The sequence below is a fragment of the Dendropsophus ebraccatus genome, chromosome 12, assembly GCF_027789765.1.
Source record: "Dendropsophus ebraccatus isolate aDenEbr1 chromosome 12, aDenEbr1.pat, whole genome shotgun sequence".
Classification (NCBI taxonomy): domain Eukaryota; kingdom Metazoa; phylum Chordata; class Amphibia; order Anura; family Hylidae; genus Dendropsophus; species Dendropsophus ebraccatus.
In genome coordinates this window covers 38,530,822-38,555,765 of record NC_091465.1, presented here as the reverse complement: position 1 = coordinate 38,555,765, position 24,944 = coordinate 38,530,822, and the positions used below count along the sequence as shown (strand labels likewise).

Genomic DNA, 24,944 nt, shown 5'->3' with positions numbered 1-24,944 from the left:
TCAAAGTTTTGTTTGGTGTTCAGACCACAACTGATCATAGGTACTGAGATGGGATAAGCACTTAGCTAAGTTGTGACCTCTGTCTCTCTGCAGGAGCTTGTCTCTAGATTTACAATGGAGACTGTCTCCTGCAGTGAGATGGAAGCTGGTGAATGAAGCGCTTAGCCGAGCACTTCTCCCTGCTGTATCTAATGATCAATGGGGGGCTGAACACCCTGACCCCAACTGATCAAAACTTTAATCATGTCTAGAGATGAGCGAACCTCGAGCATGCTCGAGTCCATCTGAACCCAATCATTCGGCATTTGATTAGCGGGGGCTGCTGAAGTTGGATAAAGCTCTAAGGTTGTCTGGAAAACATGGATACAGCTAATGACTCTTTATCCATGTTTTCCACAAAGCCTTAGGGCTTTATCCAACTTCAGCCAAACGATCGGGTTCTGATGGACTCGAGCATGCTTGAGGTTCACTCATCTCTAGTCATGTCTCTTTTTAAAGTGACAGTGCCTTTTTAAGGTAAAGTTTGTTATGATTTTATGGACGTGTACAATACCTAGTCCATTTGCTGTCACATGTAAATGATCCTATACCTTGATGTAGTAAACTGTGTAGATTTCACTCATATTGAGGACATATGTAATAGTCTTTGGCAATAAACTACCATACAGTATTCCACTCACTTTTATAACAAGTGCGTGAATTATTTTGTGCCTTCTACACAGCACAAAAAAGTAGGTGAAAGTTCCTAAATCTATATGCAAAATCTGTGCCGATACCTATGGCTGTTACCTACAATGCTGCTATAATAGGATTGGTCCTTTGTATGACTACAAATAACGTCAACATAGAATATATTGAAATATATTACATGTTCTATTTTTTTTTCTTGTTTTAGAAATGTTACCATTTTTTATTTCAACGGTACCGTCTGGAGCACTATACAGTCTCTTCCAACTGGCTTGCCATTGGTACTGTCCTGCTGTTCGGTCTCTTGTCGTTTTCCCGTTCCATAGCCTTGTTTAGAGGTGAGTTAATTCAAATCTTTTCTAGGATTGAGAGCTTGTAATGGGGAGCATCATATCTATGACGGTGACATCAGTGGATACAGATTCAAAATACACTCCATACATAAAGTAAAAGGCCTCTTAGTGTCTGGGCTGGTTGAGTCCATCGGTTCATGCTCTGTTTGAAGGCTCAAGCAGCCCTGTCCACCAAATGGCAAATTTGCATATCAATAAAATAAGGGCACATTAGAGCACCATGGTTAATGGACCATGTGCCTCTTAGTAGCGTTCCCTATTAGGATCAATCAGCGGGTTAGATTGCCCTAACCCGCTGGTAGAATAGCACTACATGGAACACTGATCTTTCAGTCAAAATGAGAGACCCAAGATGGGACTTTATGAGTCGGTGAAGTTCATAGGGAACCTGGGTTATCTGTCATATGACAAACCTGGTATTTTATGATGGAAACCACATTGGTGGTGTAAACAGAACCCACCACTGGAAGCTGTGACCGCTCCTTTTAAGAGAATGTCTTATGTTTTTAGTTATTGTTTGCTTAAAGCGACTCTGTACCCACAGTCTGCCCCCACAAACCACTTGTACTGTCAGATAGCTGCTTTTAATCCAAGATCTGTCCTTGGGTTTGTTTGGCAGGAGTTATTGTCCTACAAAACAACTTTTAAACTTGTAGGCCTGTGTCAAATTGGCGTGGCCTAGAGTACCCCATGCATTAGGCTTGCAATGCCTCTCCGTCCCACTGTAAAGCTGAGCTACAGGGTGCAGGAGTCATCATTCATCATAGTGGCCAGTATAAGAACTGCAGTAACTTAGAATTTATTGTGCAGATATTAACGAAAAATGTATAAATGAATATGTATAATAAAAAATATAATAGATATTTTTCTGATGATACATTCCCTTTAACAACTGTGTTTCAGGCTACCATACTCCATTAGATTTGTACCCTGAGTTTTACAGAATTGCCAAGGACCCGGCTATTCATACTGTACCGGAGAGTAAGACTGTGAATGTATGTGTGGGCAAAGAATGGTATCGGTTTCCAAGCAATTTTCTTCTTCCAGACAAGTGAGTTGAATGGTTACTTTGTGTTATTCGGACTAATGTGAATAAAGTCTCATAGTTAATGCCCTAATAAAAGAACAATTTCTCTGATATTGCAGTTTAGATATATTTCACATGTATTTGATTCAGTGATCTGAATAAGAATATAACTGTGGCACCATAGAGATACAAGGTTGTACTTTGGTTTTTATTCCCTTTTGAATCTAGCTTTTACACATAGGAATCAGAGCTCCAGACTTATTACCCAGAATCCTACGTTTCGGCTGCAGCTGATATGGTCTGGGTACATTACATGAACCTCTTTGTATGCATTGCATCAATGCAGATTGCTGTGTACATACATCAATAAGCCTATGCTTTGGTTCTACATTCACCCATGGGACTTGTGAGCTCATCTAATATTTCTTTTATTTTGATTCTTATGTGTAGTTGGCAGCTTCAGTTCATTGAATCAGAATTCAGAGGGCAGCTCCCGAAACCCTATGCGAAGGGGAGGCAAGCTACAAGAATTATCCCCAAGGACATGAACGATCAGAATCTGGAAGAGACATCTCGATATGTGAGTTAAACATACAAATATTAGTGTACAATGTAATATTCTGCTTCTGTTTAATGGGAATCTGTCACCAGTTTCATGCTGCCTGAACCAAGCAGCATAAAACACTGACAGCCCCCTCTTAAGAATCATCCATGACTCTGGACACCTGAACTGTTTTAGAAAAACCATAGTTGTATCTTAGGCTCTAAACTAGGCTCTTGAGCCATATGGTGGGGAAGGGGGTCCCTGGCTGTAAATGACAGATCTCCTCCTAGACACAAATAGGACAAGATCTGTTAATCTGTTAAGGTCCCCTGACGGCAAGAGTAATCGTTCAGTCATGCGTTATCTCTCCCACCGGCCACTTGTCCTCCCCATATACAAGACCATTTGCCACGGCTGAGTGTTCCTTTGTTCTATCTGGGAGGGGTAAGCCACAGTTGGAGCGCTTTGATTGTGGCTTATCTCTTCCTGAACAAAGGGGTCAGGCGGTGATTTTCCATCATCCCTGACATCATCCCTGACACCTATCACTATCGAGATCATCTGATAGCTTAGGAGAGCCCTCGAGTGGTGAATACAGCCAACTAAAGTCTAAAGGCCCTATTCCACGGGCCGACTGGGAGGAGCAAACGAGTGCTATTAGCGCTCATTTGCTCCTCGTTCCCCGCTCGCTGCTGCCGCTATTCCATACGGCTACAGTGAGCGGGTGAGTGCGGGAGGGGCCACGGGGGGCTGCCCGTGTGATCGCTAGTTCGACCGGGCAGCCCATAGTATACAGCAGCGGTCTGCTGCCGCCGATCCTATTACATGGAGCGACGGCAGCAGATCGTTGCTGTATGAGTCGTTTGTCTTTTAACATGAACAATGTCGGCTGATCATTGCCTTCTATTCCACGGGATGATTATTGGCCGTAACGGCCGATAATCGTTCCATGGAATAGGGCCTTAAGGTGTATGGTGACCTTTAGTGTTCTGTTAGAAATCTCTTAATCTGTGTTTGGGTCAGGCAGCATAACACTAATGACAGGTCCCTTTGATATTATTCTCTCTTTATGTATGTTGCATTGTAATTATTTAAAATGTAGGAAAATCCATGACTGAGTATTTGGTGTTGGAATGATTCTATAGTTATTGGTTAGGTACGCTATCGTAACAATTTGTCATGCATGCCTATCATAAACCATGTGACTGGTGACTTGGGGCAACTAAGCCTTGCTCCCAGCTAATCAACCTCAACAAACCTGCACACAGCCATATAGTAGTAATAATACGGCACCCATAGCTTGCTGTCTAGAGAATTTTTCTTTGTCTACCCAATGACAGCACAATACACACTCCAATCGCCCTGAGCAGGCTGACTCAGTACACTACTATAGATGGCATGTGGAGGGGAGAAGAGGGTTTCTGAGGCACTTGGTTTGTAAGGTGCTATGTGAGCAAAATACAAGACATAGAAGTGACGTTTTTACATTAGCTGCTGCTGAGAAGCTAAATGGAGGGGGAGATCACATTGCAGCACAGTGGACATGCAGCAGTAGAGACAATGATATTTGCACAAAGGACAGCTGCCCAGGGCCTTATGGGTTCAGATGACAAGAATTTACCTTTCATGTACGGCTTGGGTCATCTTTAGCAGACAACCTGTCTCAGTTCACCACACACACACACACATACACTTTCTCTATCTAGTAGCTCCCATCATTGATATTCCTAAAAGAATAACATTATAAGACTAGTAAGGTCTTATTAGCTGAATCTTAACAACCCATTCCTTTGCACTAAAGAAGATAAGCTCCTGCCAGAAATGTCTGTCAGCGGCGTATCTCCACTCTCTCCAGTCAAAAGACACAGACTAAGGGTACTATTACATGGAACGAGAATTGGCTGAATCGGCTTTATCTGGCCGATTATCGTTCCGTGTAATAAACACAACGATCAGCCGATGATCGTTGTCATTGGCTGATCATTAATATAGGTTTGGACCTATAATTGTCGGGTGCCGACCGCGCATCGCTACGCGCGTCCTGCGGCTGATGATATGCAAAGAAGAATACATTACCTATCCATGCTGCAGGACTCTCTTGCGCTGTGCTTGTCACCGGGTCCTGCGCGCTCCAGCTTCAGAGCGGCTTGTCTAAGCTGACAGGCAGCTCAGCCAATCACAGAATGGGACCGCCACGGCCAGTGATTGGCTGAGCGGCCTGTCAGCTGAGACAGGCCGCTCCGAAGCTGGAGCAAGGGACCGGGGAGAAGCAGAGCACAAGAGGAGCCCTGCAGCCTGGACAGGTAATGTATACAGTTTAAACAAGGGCTGCAAGGACATTGGTAACACAGCTGACAGCAATCCCATGTGGACATCAGGGGAACATTAATACTTTCCAATGTCTTAAAGCGACTCTGTATCCACTAATCAGCTAGTATCATCTGTTTGATGAGAGTAAATCCTTATCGGTCGTGTCTTTAAAATGTGACCCATGCCTTGTTTAGAGCAAAAAATTATCTTTTAAACTTGCAGCACTGTGTCATACTGGCGTGGCCTAGAGTGTCTTTGCCCTAGGTCTGCGACACCCCTTCTTTCTTCCCCAGGCAGAATTTTAATTGATTGCTTGTCTAAACAGCGCACCTGTGTCGCTATGCACTATTTAGACAGGCGATGAATAGAAATCCTGCCTGGGGGTTGTTCCTAATAAAGAGCATGGTGGGGAGGAAGCATGGAGAGGTGTCGCAGACCTGGGGCACAGACACTCTAGGCTACTCCAGTAGAACACAGTGCTGCAAGTTTAAAACATCATTTTTTGCTCTAACCAAGGCACCGGACGCATTTTAGAAGACACGACCGGTAAGGATTTACTCTCGTCAAACAGATGGTACTAGCAAATTTGTGGAATGGGTTGGGGGATACAGAGTTGCTTTAAAGCTGGGGCTCTTACTGACATCCCTAAAAGGTAAATGAATCCTTTTAGTTTTCTAGGGAAATCTACATCTGCCATACACCTGGTATAATTGAAGCATGAAAAGACTGACAGTGCCTGCATTGTGGCCCCGCATTATCCTGTGCAGTAATACTCACGACTTTATTGTTTTTCGTTGATTAAATGAGAATTTCAGTCCTGGCTGTTTCAGTCTATACATTTTATTATTATTTTTTCTTTTCCTTTCCCGCTACCTTTTTAGCAGCTTCATTATAGCGCAGCATGGAGCCATTTTTAGGGAGATCATGCAGAGGTTTGTGCTTTGTAAATAAAGACCTAATGGGTTGTCCCTGATGCATTGGAACAACTTTTATTATACACTTATGGTCGTGTTCACAATTGTCTTTGTAAACCTGAATGTTAATTTGCAGTGACGTCAGTGACTTTTTTAGCTTAAATGCTGCTGTGTTTCTCCCATGCTGGGTATGATTTCTTGGTAATCTGTCAGCCTTCAATCAGAATAGGACCCCACATTCTGCACTTCTATTTGCAGACCTGACTCAGAAACCAGTTCTATTTCTGCCTGCACGCAGCAAGCACTGAGCACCGGCTGATGTCATCGCACCGTGAACGCCATCTGTGCTTACGCGCTGGTTATTTGTACTAATATGAAAGTATAAATTTAATTTCAAGGTTTTTCAGGCATATAAAGACTCATGCATATTTTTAGTATAATTTGCATTGCACATAATCATGGTCCCCTGTGCTGAAGAAGTTCAGGTTTTATTCCTAAGACAGCTGTATATATCATTCAATCGCTATTTTCCCTAATCTCCCATAAACATGGAGGGTTCGCTTTGTTAATATCTCATTTTAACAGTTAGATGAAAGATTTGTCTCCTGCAGATAGCTGCTTGCAGGAGCTTAGGGCATCTCAACAGGAGATGCCTTTTTGAGCCAGATCTGGGGGTTGCCCTTTTTATTATATAGGTATATTGTGAATACTTTCTTTGCTATTAGATATAAGCGAATTAACAGCATTAATAAAGCAAAGCAGTTGCTTGTTAGCTGGCTGCCTTTAAACTCTGTGCTGCTTCAGGTGCCTGGAAAAGCTGGATCTAGTCCTGGAAAACTTCTCCCAGCTGGATCCAACTTGTCCAGGCACCCAGAGTGGAGTGGCACGGCGCTCAAAAGCAGTCGGCTAACCAGCGAGATGAAGTGATTCGCTTTTTTAATACTGTAAATTTGCTATCTAGCAGTACTGCCAGCTCAGTAAGTGGTCGCTGGGGAGGGGGCCATTCACTTTAAAAGGGGTACGCTGTCGCTGATAAAAAAAATAAAATCAATCATAAACATAGTTTTTACATTTACCATTCCTCCTGAGTCTGTCTCTTGAATTTCCTGCTGTTTGCAGGTCCCTGAAGCTCCAGTTGGTGGCTTCTTTTTTTTCTTTACTTCCTGGTTTTGGCTTTCCCATAATTCACTTTGTCTCCTGTGATGTCTAACGGACTGTTAAACTGTTAGATGGCTTACATCTTGTTCAGCCAATTAGAGCTGAGCAACCTGTGTCATCTGACAAAGGGAGGCTGGCTTACCAGGGTTTAGACCTGTCTTCCTCTTCATGATGTCATTGTCACAAAATGGCTGCCACAGAGAAGCCTGGGGTCAACAGTCATCAGGTAAGACTGAGTTTACTTCCTGGTGGAGGGTTGAGGGAGGAAAAGATAGGGAAGGGGGGAAGATAGGTGATAGAAACATATTACATAGCTATATAACTTTGTTGTGTGTTTCAATTACTGGGAAAAAGCTTTTTGCTGGAGTACCCCTTTAAAACATGTTCACTAACTTACATGATACCTTTTACTTATGAGAACTGTTTGTTGCAGGGGTGCAACAAGGCCAGGCATTGTCAAGTGAACGGGGCAGCACTACAGAACTTTGCACCACTGCTACAATTAGAACGACAAGGACGTGCAAGTAAACATGGAGGAGGCTTTTTAGCTCATGGGCTGGATGCTGGGAGTCAAGAGATTACGCCATGTTTAATTGCAGGCATTCCACCCATCATAATTTGATTTTTTGTGAACTTTCGGTGTAAAACAGTTTGGCAACTGAATGACTTTGACAGAAGAGTAGAAACTGTTGGTGATTTTACACTGTATTGTTGTCCGCATGAAGGGCACCTGGCATGTAAATGGTTACATTTCAGTTAATATATATAGATTTAACATCCTTACTTTTCATTTGCCAACCACTCACTTAGTTAATTGTAGTATGTTGTAACAAGAAGTACAGCTAATGAGTCTTTAATAAGCTTGCTGGTGGGGACAAAAGAAGGAAAAAAAGTACCAGTCTGATTTTTGGCCAGCAGTCCCTGCTTATAAACCAGGCTTTGTCTTTCTTCGATTGTCAGGGTAATAACGTTGCTCGTGTCCTATCTTCCAACAGCCCCATTTCCCAAAGGGTGGGTTGAACACAGGGAGAAGCAGAGCTTGTTACCATCCTATTCAGGACCCGTCTTGTGAGTTTAGAACGTAGCTCCACACGTTGCCATCAGCAGCATATTCAGGCAAAATCAGCACGGGCTTCGACTCTGAAAAGCTCGTCAGCTCTATTGTCAAAGGCTATTAGAGGAATGGTACAGATTGGATCAACAGGGAAGGAGAGAGGGGAGTAATAATAACGTGCGCTTTTTGGCTTGAAGTCTGCTGCGTGAATGCTACAGAACAAAAAATTTTCAGCAGGTTGAAATTTCAGAAAGAATTTAACTGTTTGTAGGAATTCTATACTTTTATCTGTTGCTCGTCCTCCTCATCGGGTATTATATTTGTCAATATTTACTAAATTGATTAAATAGATAGCAAACTCCTTTTATAAGTCGCTAAGTCTTTCTGTAGTAATGTGAACTGCTGAGTAAGGCTTCACCTTTAGCAGCTGCCTTTCCGGGGTCTTAGCTATGGCTCTCCTTTAATCAGATGCCCTGAGGACTAGTGATAGGGTAGAACAGGGAGATCCACCAACGAGAAACTCATACAAGCATGTATCTGATGTCAAAAGCAAAAGTTTATAGGCACTCACCAGGATGACTGCAGTAGATACTTGCCAGGTGAGTGAGTAATAACTTAACAAGGATGAAAACTGCAGACAAAAGTTGTAGTTCTTGCAAAATGACCCAGACAAACAAAAAAACAAGCAAAGGATCACACGGAACAGGTCAACACAATTCTACAGAAGGAAACTGACAGTGGAGACCAGAAAACCAGGCAAAAGAAGCAAAAAGTAAATACTAACCCTACACATAGCTACCAGCACTGCTTTTGGTCATCGCGTGGTTTTGCCCACAATAGAATGATTGGGAATTACATCCACCCCATCATGTCTCCAGAAGGTATTCTTCAGAGCCGTGAGAAAAGTGGCACTAGCTGTTTTCTGCTACCTGTACAAACGCTTTAACAGTATTATTGGCAGCTGGACAGAGGTAAATAGATACAACAAAAACCCGTCAGGAATCCATGCTACACCAAAGCAATCCTTTGGTAAAAACTAAAACTGCGGTCAGCAACTGGACTATTAAAAGTAATAAAACAGGACATAATGACCTGGCGGGTGTTGACCTGCTAATGCATAACAGCTCTGTGATCAAGAGACGGCTTGACGTCTCTTTTATAGAGATGAGCGAACCTGGAGCATGCTCGAGTCGATCCGAACCCGAACTTTCGGCATTTGATTAGCGGTGGCTGCTGAACTTGGATAAAGCCTTAAGGCTATCTGGAAAACATGGATATAGTCATTGGCTGTATCCATGTTTTCCAGACAACCTTAGAGCTTTATCCAAGTTTAGCAGCCCCAGCCAATCTAACACAGAACGTTCGGGTTCAGATCGACTCAAACCCGGTTTGCTCATTTCTACTCTTTTCTCCTTTGCAGACAGTAGATGGTGAGGTATGAACAAAAGGGAAGAGGTTGTCTCATCAGAGACATCCCCTTCTAAAATGCATCCAAAGAAATTTCCGCAACCATTTTACCATATAACCATAGGCTACATCTGTGTGGCTTAGGAGACACATGTGATGCGTGAACCACTATTGTGGCATAGGGGCTGTGCTGATCTTGGATCTTTATGGGTTTCTCATTTGTTCATTGATTGGGTTGCACTAAAAAATCATATATCATCCCTCCTGGTTCTAAATATAAGTTGTAGGTTTTGAGTGTTATTTGCTTTTATCCCTTTTAAGTTATGCTCATTCCGAATTCTCTAGTCCTTGGTGGCTCCACAATATATTACATTTATTGACTTATGATTAAGAAGTCCAGGATCCATCAGGTCCCAGAGCAACTATCTAAAGAATAAGAAAAACTAGTAAACAAGTAAAACATGGACTAAGATGTAGGCTGCCATATAAGTCTACTGAGCAACTATCCAAAGAATAAAGGAAAACTACAAAACAAAGAAAACATGGGCTAAGATGTAGGTTGTCATATAACTCTACTGAGCAACTATCCAAAGAATAAAGGAAAACTAGTAAAACATGGGCTAAGATGTAGGCTGCCATATAAGTCTACTGAGCAACTATCTAAAGAATAAAGGAAAACTACTAAACAAGTAAAACATGGACTGAGATGTAAGCTGCCATATAACTCTACTGACACATATTTAAATGGGTATTTGGGTGTAGTCCAGATCCCACATGTGTTTTTTTTTTTTTATATTTGTCCATATATATTGTAGCCGACAATTCTTCATGAATTTATTCTTCTTTAGTCTGACACGTATGGAAATGTTCTGCTAGCACAGGACTGGATTTTTTTTTTTTTGTGTTCGCTCACTCCGGCTGTTTAAAATTGCTAAAGCCATTAACAGAAGTCACCAGAAGCCAGAAAGCTTCAGGAGCTGCAAAATGGGCTGAAGGCTCGGCCCCCAAATAGACTCTAATTGCTTCTTCACGTCATGCAGGGTCTCCTTTGTGCCGGTCTCGGCTCGGTACAGCTGAGCAATTCAGGCATGTGATTTATTTCTTCTGAGCTCTGTGTGAAACATATTTATAAGGAAGATAATATCCCTGGCTGGAAGTGGCCTCCGTGACGTCAATGCTCAGTTTGTTTTGTTGTCCCCCGGAGAAACGTCCTGTTTGCACACACTGCTTTGCTTTATGTCTAACTAGCCGGTATGAAGATGCTGTTCTGGACACAGACCTCGGGAGGTAAAACAGTGACACAGCAAATCCAAGCTTATTTATTGGAGAATGAGATTCCTCTAGCATATCAAAACAGCAGATTCTAACCCAGGAATACATGTTCTGCTTGAAAAAATATTATCATTGCATCTGGTGCCAAAGTGGCTCTATCAGCACACATACAAGTGTAGCAGTGTCCTTGCATATATATATATATATATATATATATATATATATATACACACACTGGACGCTTAGTACATATAAGGTAGGTACAGTGGGGGCCAGATCAAGGCTGGTGGGCACAGAAATCTAGTGGGTATAAGGGGCAACCCCAGCAATGTTTGGTGAGGGGTATCTGGCAGCTGCTTATTACTTCTGACACCAAAGGTGCACATGTCACCCCAGGGTCCTTCTGAATAGCCAAATGGGGTGCTCAGTGCAAGTGAATATAATGAATTTTAAGAAAAGCTGCATTTTCCACTTACTAATTCTTATACTTCGTTGGTGGATTGATTTCATGATGCTTGGCAAGTATTCCTTTTGCCTTATCTGTATGCCAGCCCTGAATGTAGCACCAGGGCCTTGAGTTCACTCAGGGACAAAGTCTGCATGGAGTGCTCTTGTCCCACTCGTGGTAAATGTCTTTCCTCTTGGTAGGATATGCAGAGCAGCTCTCTGGCGCCACCTTTTGGAGCTTTTCCTTCATGTCAGTGTTTATACTCCTTTAAGAAGCTTCAGGTATAAGGCTTGGAATTTGAATGGTTATTCTTATCTTTTAAAAATGGCGTCCTGGCCTCCCTTCCTGGTGGTTGAGAATCTGAATACAGACAAAGAGCAGGAGATTTGCAATTTGCGTAACCCCTGTTGACTTTAATGTGATTTGCACTTCCGAGGCCACGTGAAGAGTGTAGCTCTCAGGGATACGCAGTTTGCACAACTCCAATAAAGTCAATGCAAGCTATGCAGATTGTGTAAGTCTTGCACTTTGTCTGTTTTCGACTTCTGAACCACCTCTGGCAGCCAGAAACCGGCTGGAGGTGGCCAGGAAGCCATCTTTATAGGGTGAGAATACTCCTTAAACAAGTCAAGGCAGAACTTCCTCAGAAAGAGAAGGATCCCATCTGTAGACTGCTGTTTTGGGGTCCTTGCTCCTTATCAGTACAAAACCGGGTTCTGGCTGCCTGCAGAAAGGCCTGTGCCCGAGGACCAAAAGGGTAATATTTATACCTGAGAAGAACGCCATAAAATATGTATGGAGACTTATAGGTCATTTAACCTCTTAAGGACGGAGCCAATTTTCGTTTTTGCATTTTTGTTTTTTTTCCTCCTTCTGTTTAAAAGACCATAGCAGTTGCATTTTTTCACCTAGAAACCCACAAGCCCTTATTTTTTGCATCACTAATTGTACTTTGCAATAGCAGACTTAATTTTTGCATAAAATATGCTGCGAAACCAGAAAGAAATTATATGCGTGGTGAAATTGAAAAAAAAAACGCAATTCTTTTTCTTTGGGGTTTTTTCATTTTTATGCCGTTTGTTCTTCTAAAAAAACTGACACGTTCCTCAAGTTGGTACGATTAAAACGATATGCAACTTGCATAACTTTTATATTATTTGATGGCTTTTAAAAAAATAAAACCTTCTACAGAAAAAAAAAACATTCCTTAAAATTGCTCTATTCCCAGGCTTATAACGCTTTTTTCCTTTTGTCTATGGGGCTGATTGAAGTGTCATTTTTTGCGCCATAATGTGTTCTTTCTATTGGTACCTTGATTGCGTATATGCGAGTTTTTGATCGCTTTTAATTACAATGTTTCTGGATTTGATGCGACCAAAAATGCAAAATTTTTGCACTTTGGCCGGTCTTTGCGCTTACACCGTTTACAGTGCGAGATCATAAATGTGATAACATGGGAAAAGGGGGGTGATTCAGACTTTATTGATGAAAACACTTTTTTTTCACTTATACATTAATTAAAAGTCCCCCTGGGGGACTTCTAATACAACTACACTAATCTCCATAGAGATCAGTGTAGCTGTATTATACAGCACCGATACAGACCATTACAATACAATACCGAGCTGGGATCAGCGTCATTCCGACGCTGAGGCCCGGCCCAGTAAGACCAAGTGATCCCCCCTCCTCGATGCGATCGCGGGGGGGATCCCGCCACTAGACACCAGAGATGCGCTGCAAATAACACTTGTTAGATGCAGCTGTCATGTTTGACAATCGGCCCGCTCCCGCTAGTAGTCGCGGGTCCCATGCTGCAGATAGCAGTCGGGATTGCGGCAGTTCAGAGCAGGGTCGTGGCGCGGCCCCCCTCTGAACACCTCTTGCAGACATATGCCGTCCTTAAGGGACTCACAATCCCACAATCTGCCCCTCCTGAGCGCTTGTACCTTCGGATAGCTGCTTTTAATCCGAGGTCTGTCCTGGGGTCTGTTCGGCAGGTGATGCAGTTATTGTCCTAAAAAACAACTTTTAAACTTGCAGCTGTGTCAAATTGGTGTGGCCTAGAGTACCCCAGCCCTAGGCTTGCAACGTCCCTCCTCCCCGTCCTCCGCATCATTAGGAATGCCTCTGGGTAGTAGAGATGAGCGAATACGATTCGATCAAGTAGGTATTGGATCGAATATTGCGGTATTCGAAAGATTCAAATTCAATCGAGTAGTAAGGCGAATACGCGGGAAACATTCGAAAGCCCTCCCATCAAAGTTTCCGCTTTTTTTAATCCAATGACCATGCAGGGAGGCCGTGAGGGACCCAGGGAGTACGCATGCAGCGCGAAAACCGCGTCTACCCTCATTGGATAGCTGAACCACATGACCTTGACTCTTAAATACTTTGCTCCCGCCTCTCGACCGCAGATGAACTTTCAACCTATCCAGAGAAAGATCTTGCAGCAGGGAGAGAGGTTTTAGTAGGGTTTTGGTTAGGCAGGCTTACTACAGAACCCAAAAGTCCTTTTCAGGGCTAAGATCAAGCGAAAAAGTAATCTCTGAATCCAAAGCACTTCTCAGTGCTAAGAAATAGATGATATAACAGCAGCATCAGCATCAGCAGGTGTATTCATTCCAGTACCCTGTGTGTACAAGTGACTTATAGTGTCCCTGTTTAACACCACTAAGGACACGTTATACATATTGTTCCAGTAGCCCACTAAGGGCACCTGATATATACTGTTTCAGTAGCCCAGTAAAAGGCACGTGATACATATTGTTCCAGTTGCCCAGAAAAAGGCACGTCATACATACTGTTCCAGTAACATTCGTACAGCATTACGCGTGATACGCGCAAATAACATGACGCTCTGCGGACGCACATTGGAATCATGTATGTAACACTGCTCAAAAAATACGAACGAAATGTGTAAACATTGGCATAAATGTTTGTAAAGTGTTCGCAAATATTTTTCCTTCGCAACTGCAGAGAGTGGCATTATACTGCAATTTTGGGGTGTTTGGTGCACCCAGGCATGCTCCCCCTAATGTCCTAGTGTCATTCTGGAGGTGTTTGCGTCATTTTGGGAGGTTTCATGGGGGACTTGGTGACCTCCAATGGTCGAATTTTGATTTCCAAGTGCCGCAATTTTTTTTCCCATAGACTATAATGGGATCGAATACTCGTTCGAATAGTCGAATATCTGTGCCTATTAGTTTCGAATTCTCGAAAGTCGAATATTTCACTACTCGCTCATCTCTACTGGGTAGTATTTCACATAATCACTACTTGTCTGAACACTGCACATATGCCTTAATGATCCAGCACATGTGCAGTGTTCAGACAGGTGATGATTAGGAGAAATTCCTGCCCAGTGGCATTTCTAATGATGAGGAGGTTGGGGAGGAGGGACGAAGGGGTGGTGCAAAGTTAGGGCACAGATACTTTAGGCCACTCTAATTTGACACAGGACTGCAAGTTTAAAAGTGTTTTTTAGGACAATAACTGCATCACCCTCCAGACGGACCCCAGGACAGATCTTGGATTAAATGCAGCTATCTGACGGTACAAGCGATGGGAGGGGGGCACATTGTGGGTAGAGAGTCACTTTAACTGAGAAATCTGGTCCAGTCCTCATTTTTGTCTGGGCAAGACCCAGAGGTGGACTGAGAATTAGACTGGTCGCTGACCTTTAACTATACTGTAAGCAGATTTTTTTTGTGCATTTTAATTTGTCTTTTTACTATCCACAGCTTCTATATAAGGAGGTTTTAAGATATGCCAGATTTTATTAAAAAAAAAAAAAGCTTGCCAATGTGCAAAAGTGGAAAAATAAATTTTAGTATGCCTTCTCTGCTGCCTTCCACTGCCAGGCTCAGCTTTCTGATGCAAGGAATAAGATGTAGCGTATGATGTCTATAGCGATATCTTGTCCAACAGTGAGCAGCTCATATGACATGTCATCACTATGGATGCTGTGCACAATCGAGCGCAGATGACTAGTCACAAATTGTACAGCTCCATGTAAGGAAATCTATTTTCTGAGCCCTTTTAAAGATGTAAGGTGCAGTGTCTGGTTTTTATTCCTTGTGTGGGTCCCTCCTAAGGTTCACGACCTGTAGACAATACAGAGTAGAAAAAGATTTACCAAACCTGAATCTATTCTTTTAGTCTTGTAAATGCCACTTTCCAAGTGTTTCAATTCCCCTAGAGAAATCTCGAATTAGACAGCCCACAGTCTCCAGACTTTTCCCGGGAATCCAAAAACTTGAAAAGCAGAACAACTTCTTCAAGACAAAACTAATTGACTGCCGATTTATTAGATTGGGGTTCAGTGAACTTTACCCTTTTTTTCTTTAATAATTGTTCCCTTTGTAGTACAATATCTTGCTGTAAACCGAAACCTGCTTAACCCTACAGGATGTGTAGAGTCAGAAAACTGATCCTGCATAGTTGTCATGGTTTCTTTTTAGAATGGAGGCCATGATACAAATTTGAGCAAAGTCTAAGAGCCCTATTACACGGGAGGATTTTTGTTGCGGAAAATCATTATACTGTTCCAATTTAAACAATAATCGTTCCATGTAATTGCAGGCAATGATCAAAAAATCGTTCATGTGTCGTTGATCGTTGATTTGGATCTAACCCTAAAATCATTGTTAATCGCTAATTGTTCGCTAATTGTTCGCTGTAATTCTACATTCATTCACTGTAATTCTGCATATATTACTAATCGTTCAGTATAATTCCAAATTGCTTCTTCTTTTGCTGGGATTAGATGTAGTAAACGATCGTAGTAACAATCGTTACAATGATCGTTACTAACGACTATCATTCTGTGTAATACTGAAATCCAACAAGTGGCATGTTATTAAAGTGATGTTCTAGTCCCTGAAAAATATATCCCCTATCCACATAAGACACCTGATATCTTCAGTTTTTTTCATGGAGCGGGGCCCTGTTCTGGAGATTGCAGGGTTCCCAGAGGTTGAACCCCATGCTATCAGACACTTATGCCTATCCTATGTGCTGAAATACCCCTTTAAGGTGTAATTGTCACTTCAGGTAACTTTTCAGGACAAGCTGTTCTGTGTATGTACATGAGGAGCAGCACTATTTCTGGCCATTTTATCACTAGTATGTGGCATTTTCCTCCCCTCTGGTTACCAACCTGCAATCCCCATCCCTGTGGCTGCTTTGCCTTCTATATAAAGGGAACCTTTCCCCCCCCCAGTGCCCGGTCAGAGCCTGGCCGACCCCCCGCTAGAGCCCCTTATACTCACCCCGTTCCTGGAGCCGGTCCGGGGACAGAGACATCACCGTGGGAAGTCCGGCGCTCGCGCGCACTGCTGAGATGAGTCCAACGCTCATAAAGAATGAATGGAGCTGTCGTTCTCTATGGGCGTTGGACTCATCTCAGCAGCGTCAGACTCACCTCATCAGCGTGCACTGGGCTTCACACAGTGATATCTCCGTCCTGGGATCGGCTGAAGAAGCTGGACCTCGGGAACAAGGTGAGTATAGGGGGCTCTAGCAGGGGGGGTCAGCCGGGGGGGGGGGGGGGGGTTGGGGGGCAGTGACAGGTCCTCTTAAGGCTAATTTAGCCACTTATAGAAAAGAGTGTCAGTTTTGAAGGTGGTCCAGGGGATCCAAATGCTTTCTTCTTTGTATTACTGATCATTGTCCTGAGCCATAAGGGATTCTACACAGTATAGGAAGTTCATGGAGGACTAGTTAGTTAGTAAGTTTGTCTGTGATTTAAGTATAGATTTCAAAGATGGAGCACTAGAAAGGCGTTAAGACTGGGCAGTCCCACCAAATGTGTAGCATGGTACCAGTGTTCATCCCGCACTGCCAGCAAAGATATGATACACCTGACATGCCTTGAGGCAGTTTTATAAGGGGGTTTTCATAAGAAAAGAGACAAGCATTTTTCACTAATAAGATATATTATAAAGTTTCTTCTTGATTGATTGATTTATCCTAATTTTGTTGCCTTTTGTAATCTTCTGCAGCTGTATCTTGGTTTCAGTGGTGAACATATTACACGTTTGTTTCATATTAAATATACATCACATCATGGCATATTATGCCAGGGTTTGCCCAAGGAAATTGTAAGGAGATAACAAGCAATTTATTGTTTCAGACTAAACTGTTTATTCTGGACCCTCATGGTAACAGGAAGGATCATGAATTCTTCCATCTCGATTGCTCTTTCTACCCGCAAGTTATCTGTTGCCTTCCATATACCAGCACGCCAATTATTTTGTTGTATTGTACCAGTTATCACTAGCGCTCTGTCTTTCCCCAGAAGCTTCCTTGTAGGTTAAGATTTACCTGTTTAGCAGCAGCCATGTGCTTACATATGTCTACAGTTCAGCTGTGCGGAGCCTTTGATCATAAGATCGCTTGGATATGTAGCACATCTGTGCCCTGCGTTTCATGAATCTTGCATTTTCTTCTGCCTGGAGCGGATGGTTTGCTGTATGGCTTCTGCCAGTGATCATACCCTGGGAGCTGCAGCAGGTTTCTTTTCTGGTGGCAGGAAATATAATAAGCTAATAGAAGAGGCTAGCTGCTTATTTGTCTCAAACAGTTAAAGCGACTTTGTACCCACAATCTGACCCCTCCAAACCACTTGTACCTTCGGATAACTGCTTTTAATCCAAGATCTGTCCTGGGGTCCGTTCGGCAGGTGATGCAGTTATTGTCCTAAAAAACAACTTTTAAACTTGCAGCACCGTCCATGAATTTCCATCATTTAAAAGGGGGACTTGCAGGTGGCCCGGCCAAGAAGGGTGCTTTGTGGGGCCGAGAAATGCCTCCAATGCTGCTAACAGGCACAAGGGCAAAATAACGGTACCAGTGGTTTGGGGCAGGGGGCTCATAGGGCTTGTCAAGTTAAATATTTTTTATAATTCATTTACTTGCCTCCTTCTCCTGATATGCCGCTCTTTCCCTCCCCTTATTGACAGCTTGTTGCCTAGGTCAGAGACCACCACTCATTTCTTTACTTATTACATTTAATTTTTTTTTTTCCGTCTTGAGTATTTTTTTGTCTCTAGGTTCACCACTACAGGCCTCTTTTTTCCCTCTGTGGCTTTGACTTCTTCATGCCAGACTGTTCTGCCTCTTGGCACCTGATAATATATATGGTGCACTCCAGTCTTGACAGTAAGAGCTCATACGTCTTGAAGATGACAGACCTGTCTTTATCAGAAATCTTTATCCTACAAGCCAAAATCAACAAATAATATGTTATCAGGGAAAAGCTGACGTTCTGTCTCCCATCGACTGAGAATGATGCTCGGAGAATGAGCTTTGGCTATATTTTCCTCTTCGTGCACATTTGTCTGGAGAACCAACCTGAAGACAGAGATGGCGAGAGAGCATTTAGCTCGGCCACGCTTCATTACGGGGATAATTTGTCGCTGCATCTAGTTATTTTCCTCAGGTTTATAGACATCATACTCCTCGTCTTCAGTAGTCGCTCTGATTAATCCCAGGAACCTGTAATCATTTGTCCTGTTCCTTGGAGACCCTATTACGCTGCTCCGATAGATCCTTGTTTCCTAGGATTTACGACGACAGTGGAACAACATCATTGTCTTAATTGATATTCCTGTTTTTTAAACCCTCATCAAAGAATGAAATATTGGCGGAATTTACCGATGAAGTGATAATGAACGACTTCTTCTTTTCTTCATTGACTCACATTAAAATATAACGTGAGATGTATATATTCCTGTGGGATAGGCAGCAGCTGTTTCCTCCAGGCCCCCTGAGTGCTGGTGATATGGCCATCACCTGTTACTCTAAAGTATACACCTCACAAGATATTTTAAAACCAAGAAGAAAAGTTTTTTTTATGATTACATGTGGGATTGTCACAGATACTTGATTCCTTGATGATGCTTCATGAATGGACCGATAACCTGTTTCACTGCTGAGCACCATGTCCTATAAAACTAAAAAGGATGGCTTTTTCCTTTTCAAATTTTCCATTTTACTGTCTATCCTGAGAGTTTTCATACTGGCCACTAGGCCTAATAGTAAGCTGTCTCTTACCAACTAAGGCTATGTTCACACTAGGTAAAATAACGGCCGTTGTTTTAACAGACCGGACTTTTGCGACCAATACTACGGCCGTAGAATTACGATCGTACGGGGTAAACGTGAAACTACGGCTGTTGTTTAATTTTGATTTTGATGTTTATAAACGGGATGAAGCAGGTCATTTACTTTAAATACTGCGCCCAGCCCGAGAAACCACTCAGAAATTTTTTTACATCAAAATCAAGTTTAATTCGTCAGATATAAGTTTTACGTTCGCGGACGCATTGAAATCCACGGATTGCCTGTAACACTCCTTCCCTTCTGAGCCCTGCTGTGTGCCCATACAGTGATTTATGCCCACATATGGGGTACCATTGTACTCAGGAGAAGGTCCGTTACAAATGTTAGGGTGCTTTTTTCTCCCCTGTTCCTAGTGAAATTGAAAAATTTAAAACTAAACAAACATGTTATTGGAAAAATTCAATTTTTTCTTTTTTACTGTCTAGTTTTGAATACTTTCCTCCAATACCTGTGGGGTCAAAATGCTCACCACACCCCAAGATGAATTCTTTGAGGGGTACACTTTCCTAAATGGGGTGACTTTTGGGGGGGTTCTATTCTGCAGACATTACAGGGGCACTGCAAACGCACCTGGTGCTCAGATACTTCTTCAGAAAAATCATGCACTGAAAATGCTAATTGGCGCTCCTTCCCTTCTGAGCCCTGCTGTGTGCCCATACAGTGGTTTACGCCCACATATGGGGTACCGTTGTACTCAGGAGAACCTGCGTTACAAAATCTGGGGTGCATTTTCTCTCATGTTTATTATGAAAATGAGATACTTTAATCTTAACAAATATATTATTGGAAAATTTCTATTTTCCCTTTTTTTCCGGCCTAATTGTGAATACTTTCCTCCAGCCCTTGTAGGGATAAAATCAGTTTTGGAAATTTTATGAAAATTTCATAATTTGCTGATACACTTCTGAACCCCATAACACCCTAAAAAAGTGAAATATGTTTACGAAATGAAGCCAGAATAAAGAGGACATATTGATAATGTAACTTACTAACTAATTTATGTGATATGACTTTCTTTTTTTAGAAGCAAAGAATTTCAAAGTTCGTAAAGTGCAAATTTTTCAAATTTTTCATGATATTTTGATGTTTTTCACAAAAAACACAAGACAGTGACCAAATTTTGCCACTAGCATAAAGTACCATTTGTTAGGAAAAAACAATCTCAGAATCGCTAGCATACGATAAAGCATCACTGAGTTATAAGCGTATAAAGTGAGACAGGTCAGATTTTGAAAAAGGAGCCTGGTCATTAAAGTCCAAATAGGCTTGATCCCTAAGGGGTTAAGGATTGTAGCTTGGAAGGTCTTACAGCCCTTTTACAAGGGACAACCGCAGATCAGAGATCGGTGCTTTTTTACTAAATTTTTACATGGGTAAACATATGGCTGGCCTGTACAAATGATCACTTAGTTGTCGACACAGGGACATGTGCAGCCAATAATAATTTTACAGGCCACGCAAAAAATCCAGTCAGCAGATGAACAGATTAGCTCACTTATTAGCTGATCACTTTGCCTTTTTATACCACTCATTTATTGTGAAGAAGAGATCCTATGGACACTCTTCAAATCCTATGAATCGAGCTTTACATTTTTGTCACCATAGAATTGCTTGATGGGGGCCATATCATTATTTGCATCATTCTTTCTGTACCTGCCTTAAAGGAGAAGTTTAGCCAAGTCCTCTTCAGTGCCGGATCACCGGGACCACCTTCGGGCTCAGGGATTTCAACCAGAGACAATGTCACGTCCTGGTTGATTGACTGGCCGTTCAGCCAGTCAGTGACTGAGGCGGGACCCATTGCAGTCACTGATTGGTAGAGTGGCCAGCTCATCACCCGGGATGGGCATTTCCCAAGTCTTGGCATCATCACAAATACCTTGTGGTGGGGGTCCCAGGTTCGGTCATGCGGCGGATGGCAGGCACGGGGAGAGGTAAGTATGGACTGGTTATTATGTTCTGCCTCTGCCTTTAAAAAAAAAAATAAAGTACTTGGCCAGACTTGAATTTTTTACACAGTCCGGCATGTTGGTCCTGTAATCCCATGTTTTTAGCTGCTTCAACTGTACCACTCATCTATGATTCCACAAAGCACCTCTCTTTGTAAGAGAGTTTACTTTTCTATATGAATAGTCCATAAAACATCATATAATGTAAAAATGTAAAGACCTATGGAGAAAGTAATAAGTAATTCTGGTTAGTTACCTGTGTTCTTATGCTGATATTGGATGAAATATTGTACATTGTTTTGTGACCATTGTCCCACAATTCTTCAAGATATATTGGGCATCTGGATTTCTACTTTGTACTATTAGGGCATAAACCCACACACCGTATATGCAGCGTATTTACTGCTGCGATACGCAGCAAATACGCAGCAGATTAGATCTAAATAACTGAACACAGCATCAAATCTGCACCATCAAATCTGCTGCGTATTTGTTGCGTATCTGCTGCGTATACGGTGTGTGGGTTTGTACACTTAGAAAGTTTTTATATTACCCAAAAGTACATGAAAGGTGTTTCTGAAATTGATAGCCTATCCTTAGGATTAGTGGGGGGCCTTGCTGCAGTTTGGGCAAATATAGGCGCCAAGGAAATTGCTCATTGTGGTGGTGCCTGGCAACTCATAGCAGACTACGTATTTCCACAAATCAGATATTGATGACCTGTCCTAAATAATAAGCCATCAATATTACAGCCCCTTTAAGTAGCCATAATAAATGTATAGGTATAAGTTCCTATAATGAACAAATTAACATTAGAAACCTAAATTACCCAAAGATATCACAAAGTGAAAAAAAAAATCACTTCTGTCCTGTGAGAGTAATCGGTTGTCATGCTGTCACTAAAAACATTAGATTTGTCACTGCAGTCTAAAATATGTTGTCTTGTTGTCTTGTAGGTGGACATTGCTAAGTGTCACTATTTGGTTGATTTTGATACCGTCACCAAGACACCTCGGGAGCCACGTTACTCAGCCAAGGACGAATGGATGGTTATAGCTTATAAACCGTTCCTGGATGCCTCAAGGTATGATCATTGGGATTTGCTACCATGTCTGAAGTAACACTCTCTATGATACAAAATGGAATATTAACCAAAGAAACCAATACCTATCATATAGGAAAGGATTTGCATTTTCTTTTTTTTTTTTTTTTTGCAAAACTTGAAGTAACAGAATAACAGCAAAAAAAAAATATAACAGCTTCCATAGACATCAATAATTTTGGGTCATACCATTAGACTTCCATTTTATAGCCATCTATTAAAGATTTGTACAATAAAAATGTGATAATTAGCCTGTCTAACATCTGTGCCAATCTGCAGGAAGAACTCTCTATGGCTGACATTTGGGTACATACCACCCTTACTCGTGCCATGAGGAAGGGTGCCATCTACGTGGAAAGTGTTGGCATTACCCAACCTCTGTGACCTATACTGTGTACATGCTCCGAATAAAGTCCGATGAACAGGATGAAGCACTTCAGTAGTTCCGATGCTTCTCGGATGCAAGTTGCGATGTTGCCCTGCACGTCAGTGTAATCCCGGGTGCTGAGTGTGGTTTATGCTAAGCTGATTTAAAGGGGTTATCCAGCGCTACTAAAACATGGCCACTTTCTTCCAGAGACAGCACTACTCTTGTCTCAGGTTCAGTTGTGGTTTGCAATTAAGCTCCATTCACTTCAAGGAACTGACAAGAACGGCGCTGTCTCTGGAAGAAAGTGGCCATGTTTTTGTAGCACTGGATAACTTCTTTAATTTAGATAGATGGAGATGTCAGGGTAATATTAGGAGCCCTGGGAAGCATTCACATGATACTGATCATATCCAGGTGGCATCTGAGCTTGCAGTAAGTCAAGGAACTAGCCACAGCCACTAGCGCTGCATGTAATAACACCCCAAGGAGATCAAATGCTCAGATAGGAATATCGCTAAGTTAAAAATCCCTCTCGAAGGGAGCAGGGGAGCTACAAGATGAGCAATAAGTTTCTGTTTGGTGGATCTTGACCACATGAACACTTGCTTTTGATGAGAACAGGAGTCCCAGGAGTCAATCGAGTCAATGGAGCAGCAGCATGTATATCCGACTGCTGCTTCATTCATTCATTATGGGACTGCTGACAATAGCCAAGCACTGTGGCATCAGTCCAATATAAAAGTTTCCGTAGCACTCAAGCTCGTAAAATCATGATCCTTTATTTTTCCTGAACACAAATACATCCAAAAGATACACAAGGAGTGTGCAGCAACGCGTTTCAACGTGACCGTCTTTTTCACAGCTTATACACCAAATACATAAAAAGCTCATATATATATGAAAAAGTAAAAACAAAAAGGAAGTTGACCACTTACCCCCTCTTCCAACTGAGCGTCTAGGTGAATGGAATGCGCATGTGTCAAATCAAATCAAGACGCGCTTGTAACACCTGTATGCAGACGCTGTGGTGGTGGGGTTAGGTGATCCTCCTAGTGGATGAACATAAACATTACACACTGCATTAACCCCTTAACGACATCGGGCGTAAACTTACGCCCTCGCGCCCTGGTACTTGGCGCATCAGGGCGTAAATTTACGCCCGATGTTTCCCCGATCGCTGCGTGTTCACACACAGCGGTCGGGTAAGATGGCCTGCTATAAATCATAGCAGGCCATCTTAGCTTCACGGCACGGGGGGTGGTTAACACCCCCCGTGCTTACGATCGCTGCTATAGGCTGATCAATTCAGATCAGCCAATAGCGGCGATCGGAACCTTTCCGGGTCATCGGCGACCCGATGACCCGGAAAAAAATGGCGGTCGGTGCTGTCCGAGGACGGCACCGACCGCCATTACTGTAAAAAGTAATGGTGATCGCCGTGCCACCGGCCCGATCGCCGTGAACGGCCGGCCGGCCGTTCACGGCGATCGGGCCGGTGGCACGGCGATCAGAGTCCCACAAAATAGTAAATACCTGCCCTGGACCCCTCAGCTAGGTAGCCGAGGGGTCCAGAGCAGGTATTTGTACATTACTCACCTGTCCCGGGCTCCTGATCGGCGTCTTCCGGGTTCGCGGCGTTCTCGTCTTCGTTCGGGTCTTCGGCTTCTTCCGTGACGTCACGTTCGGCTTCTCTCGGCTATTTTCGGCTCCAGCGTCGGCTCTTTCCGTATTTTGCGCTCTGCTGCCCCCTAGCGGCTGATATGTGTAATACACTTATCAGCAGCTACAGGGATATTCAGAATGTAGAATTTTTTTTTTTTTTTTTTTTCAAATTTTTTTTTTTCTATTTTCCGCACCCTATCGCCGCTGAGTGTTGATCAGCATCGCACGAAAGTGCGCTGCTAATCAGCAACTCCTCCTTTTTGGCGTAGGGTGTTTTTTTTTCTATATCCTACTGCCACGGTCTGCTTATAAGTGCCGCACATAAGTGCGGCATTTAGCAGCAACTCCTTTGTTGGCGTAGGTTTTTTTTTTATACTTACTGTAAAAAAACACGTAAAAAACACTACATTACACCACACTACATTGAATAAAGTTTGACACTACACCACTATATACCCCATATACCAATCCCCGTATAAAGACGGCCCCCAGGGTGTTTTCGGCGTCAGAGGGATACGTTATTATTACCTCCGACACCGAAACAGCCAGTGAGGATGAATGGG

The 24,944-nt window shown here is 42.6% G+C and overlaps 1 protein-coding gene across 3 annotated transcripts in view; it reads left to right on the top strand.

Moving 5' to 3' along the window:
• ALG9 (ALG9 alpha-1,2-mannosyltransferase) overlaps positions 1 to 24,944 on the top strand; it is an 85,306-nt gene that overhangs the window by 35,425 nt on the left and 24,937 nt on the right. For all 3 annotated transcript variants that reach the window (XM_069949055.1, XM_069949056.1, XM_069949057.1), the window contains exons 11-14: positions 896 to 1,025; positions 1,944 to 2,091; positions 2,518 to 2,647; positions 22,204 to 22,331. In XM_069949055.1, coding sequence (XP_069805156.1) covers positions 896 to 1,025; positions 1,944 to 2,091; positions 2,518 to 2,647; positions 22,204 to 22,331 — 536 coding nt within the window. The remainder of the gene's footprint in view (positions 1 to 895; positions 1,026 to 1,943; positions 2,092 to 2,517; positions 2,648 to 22,203; positions 22,332 to 24,944) is intronic.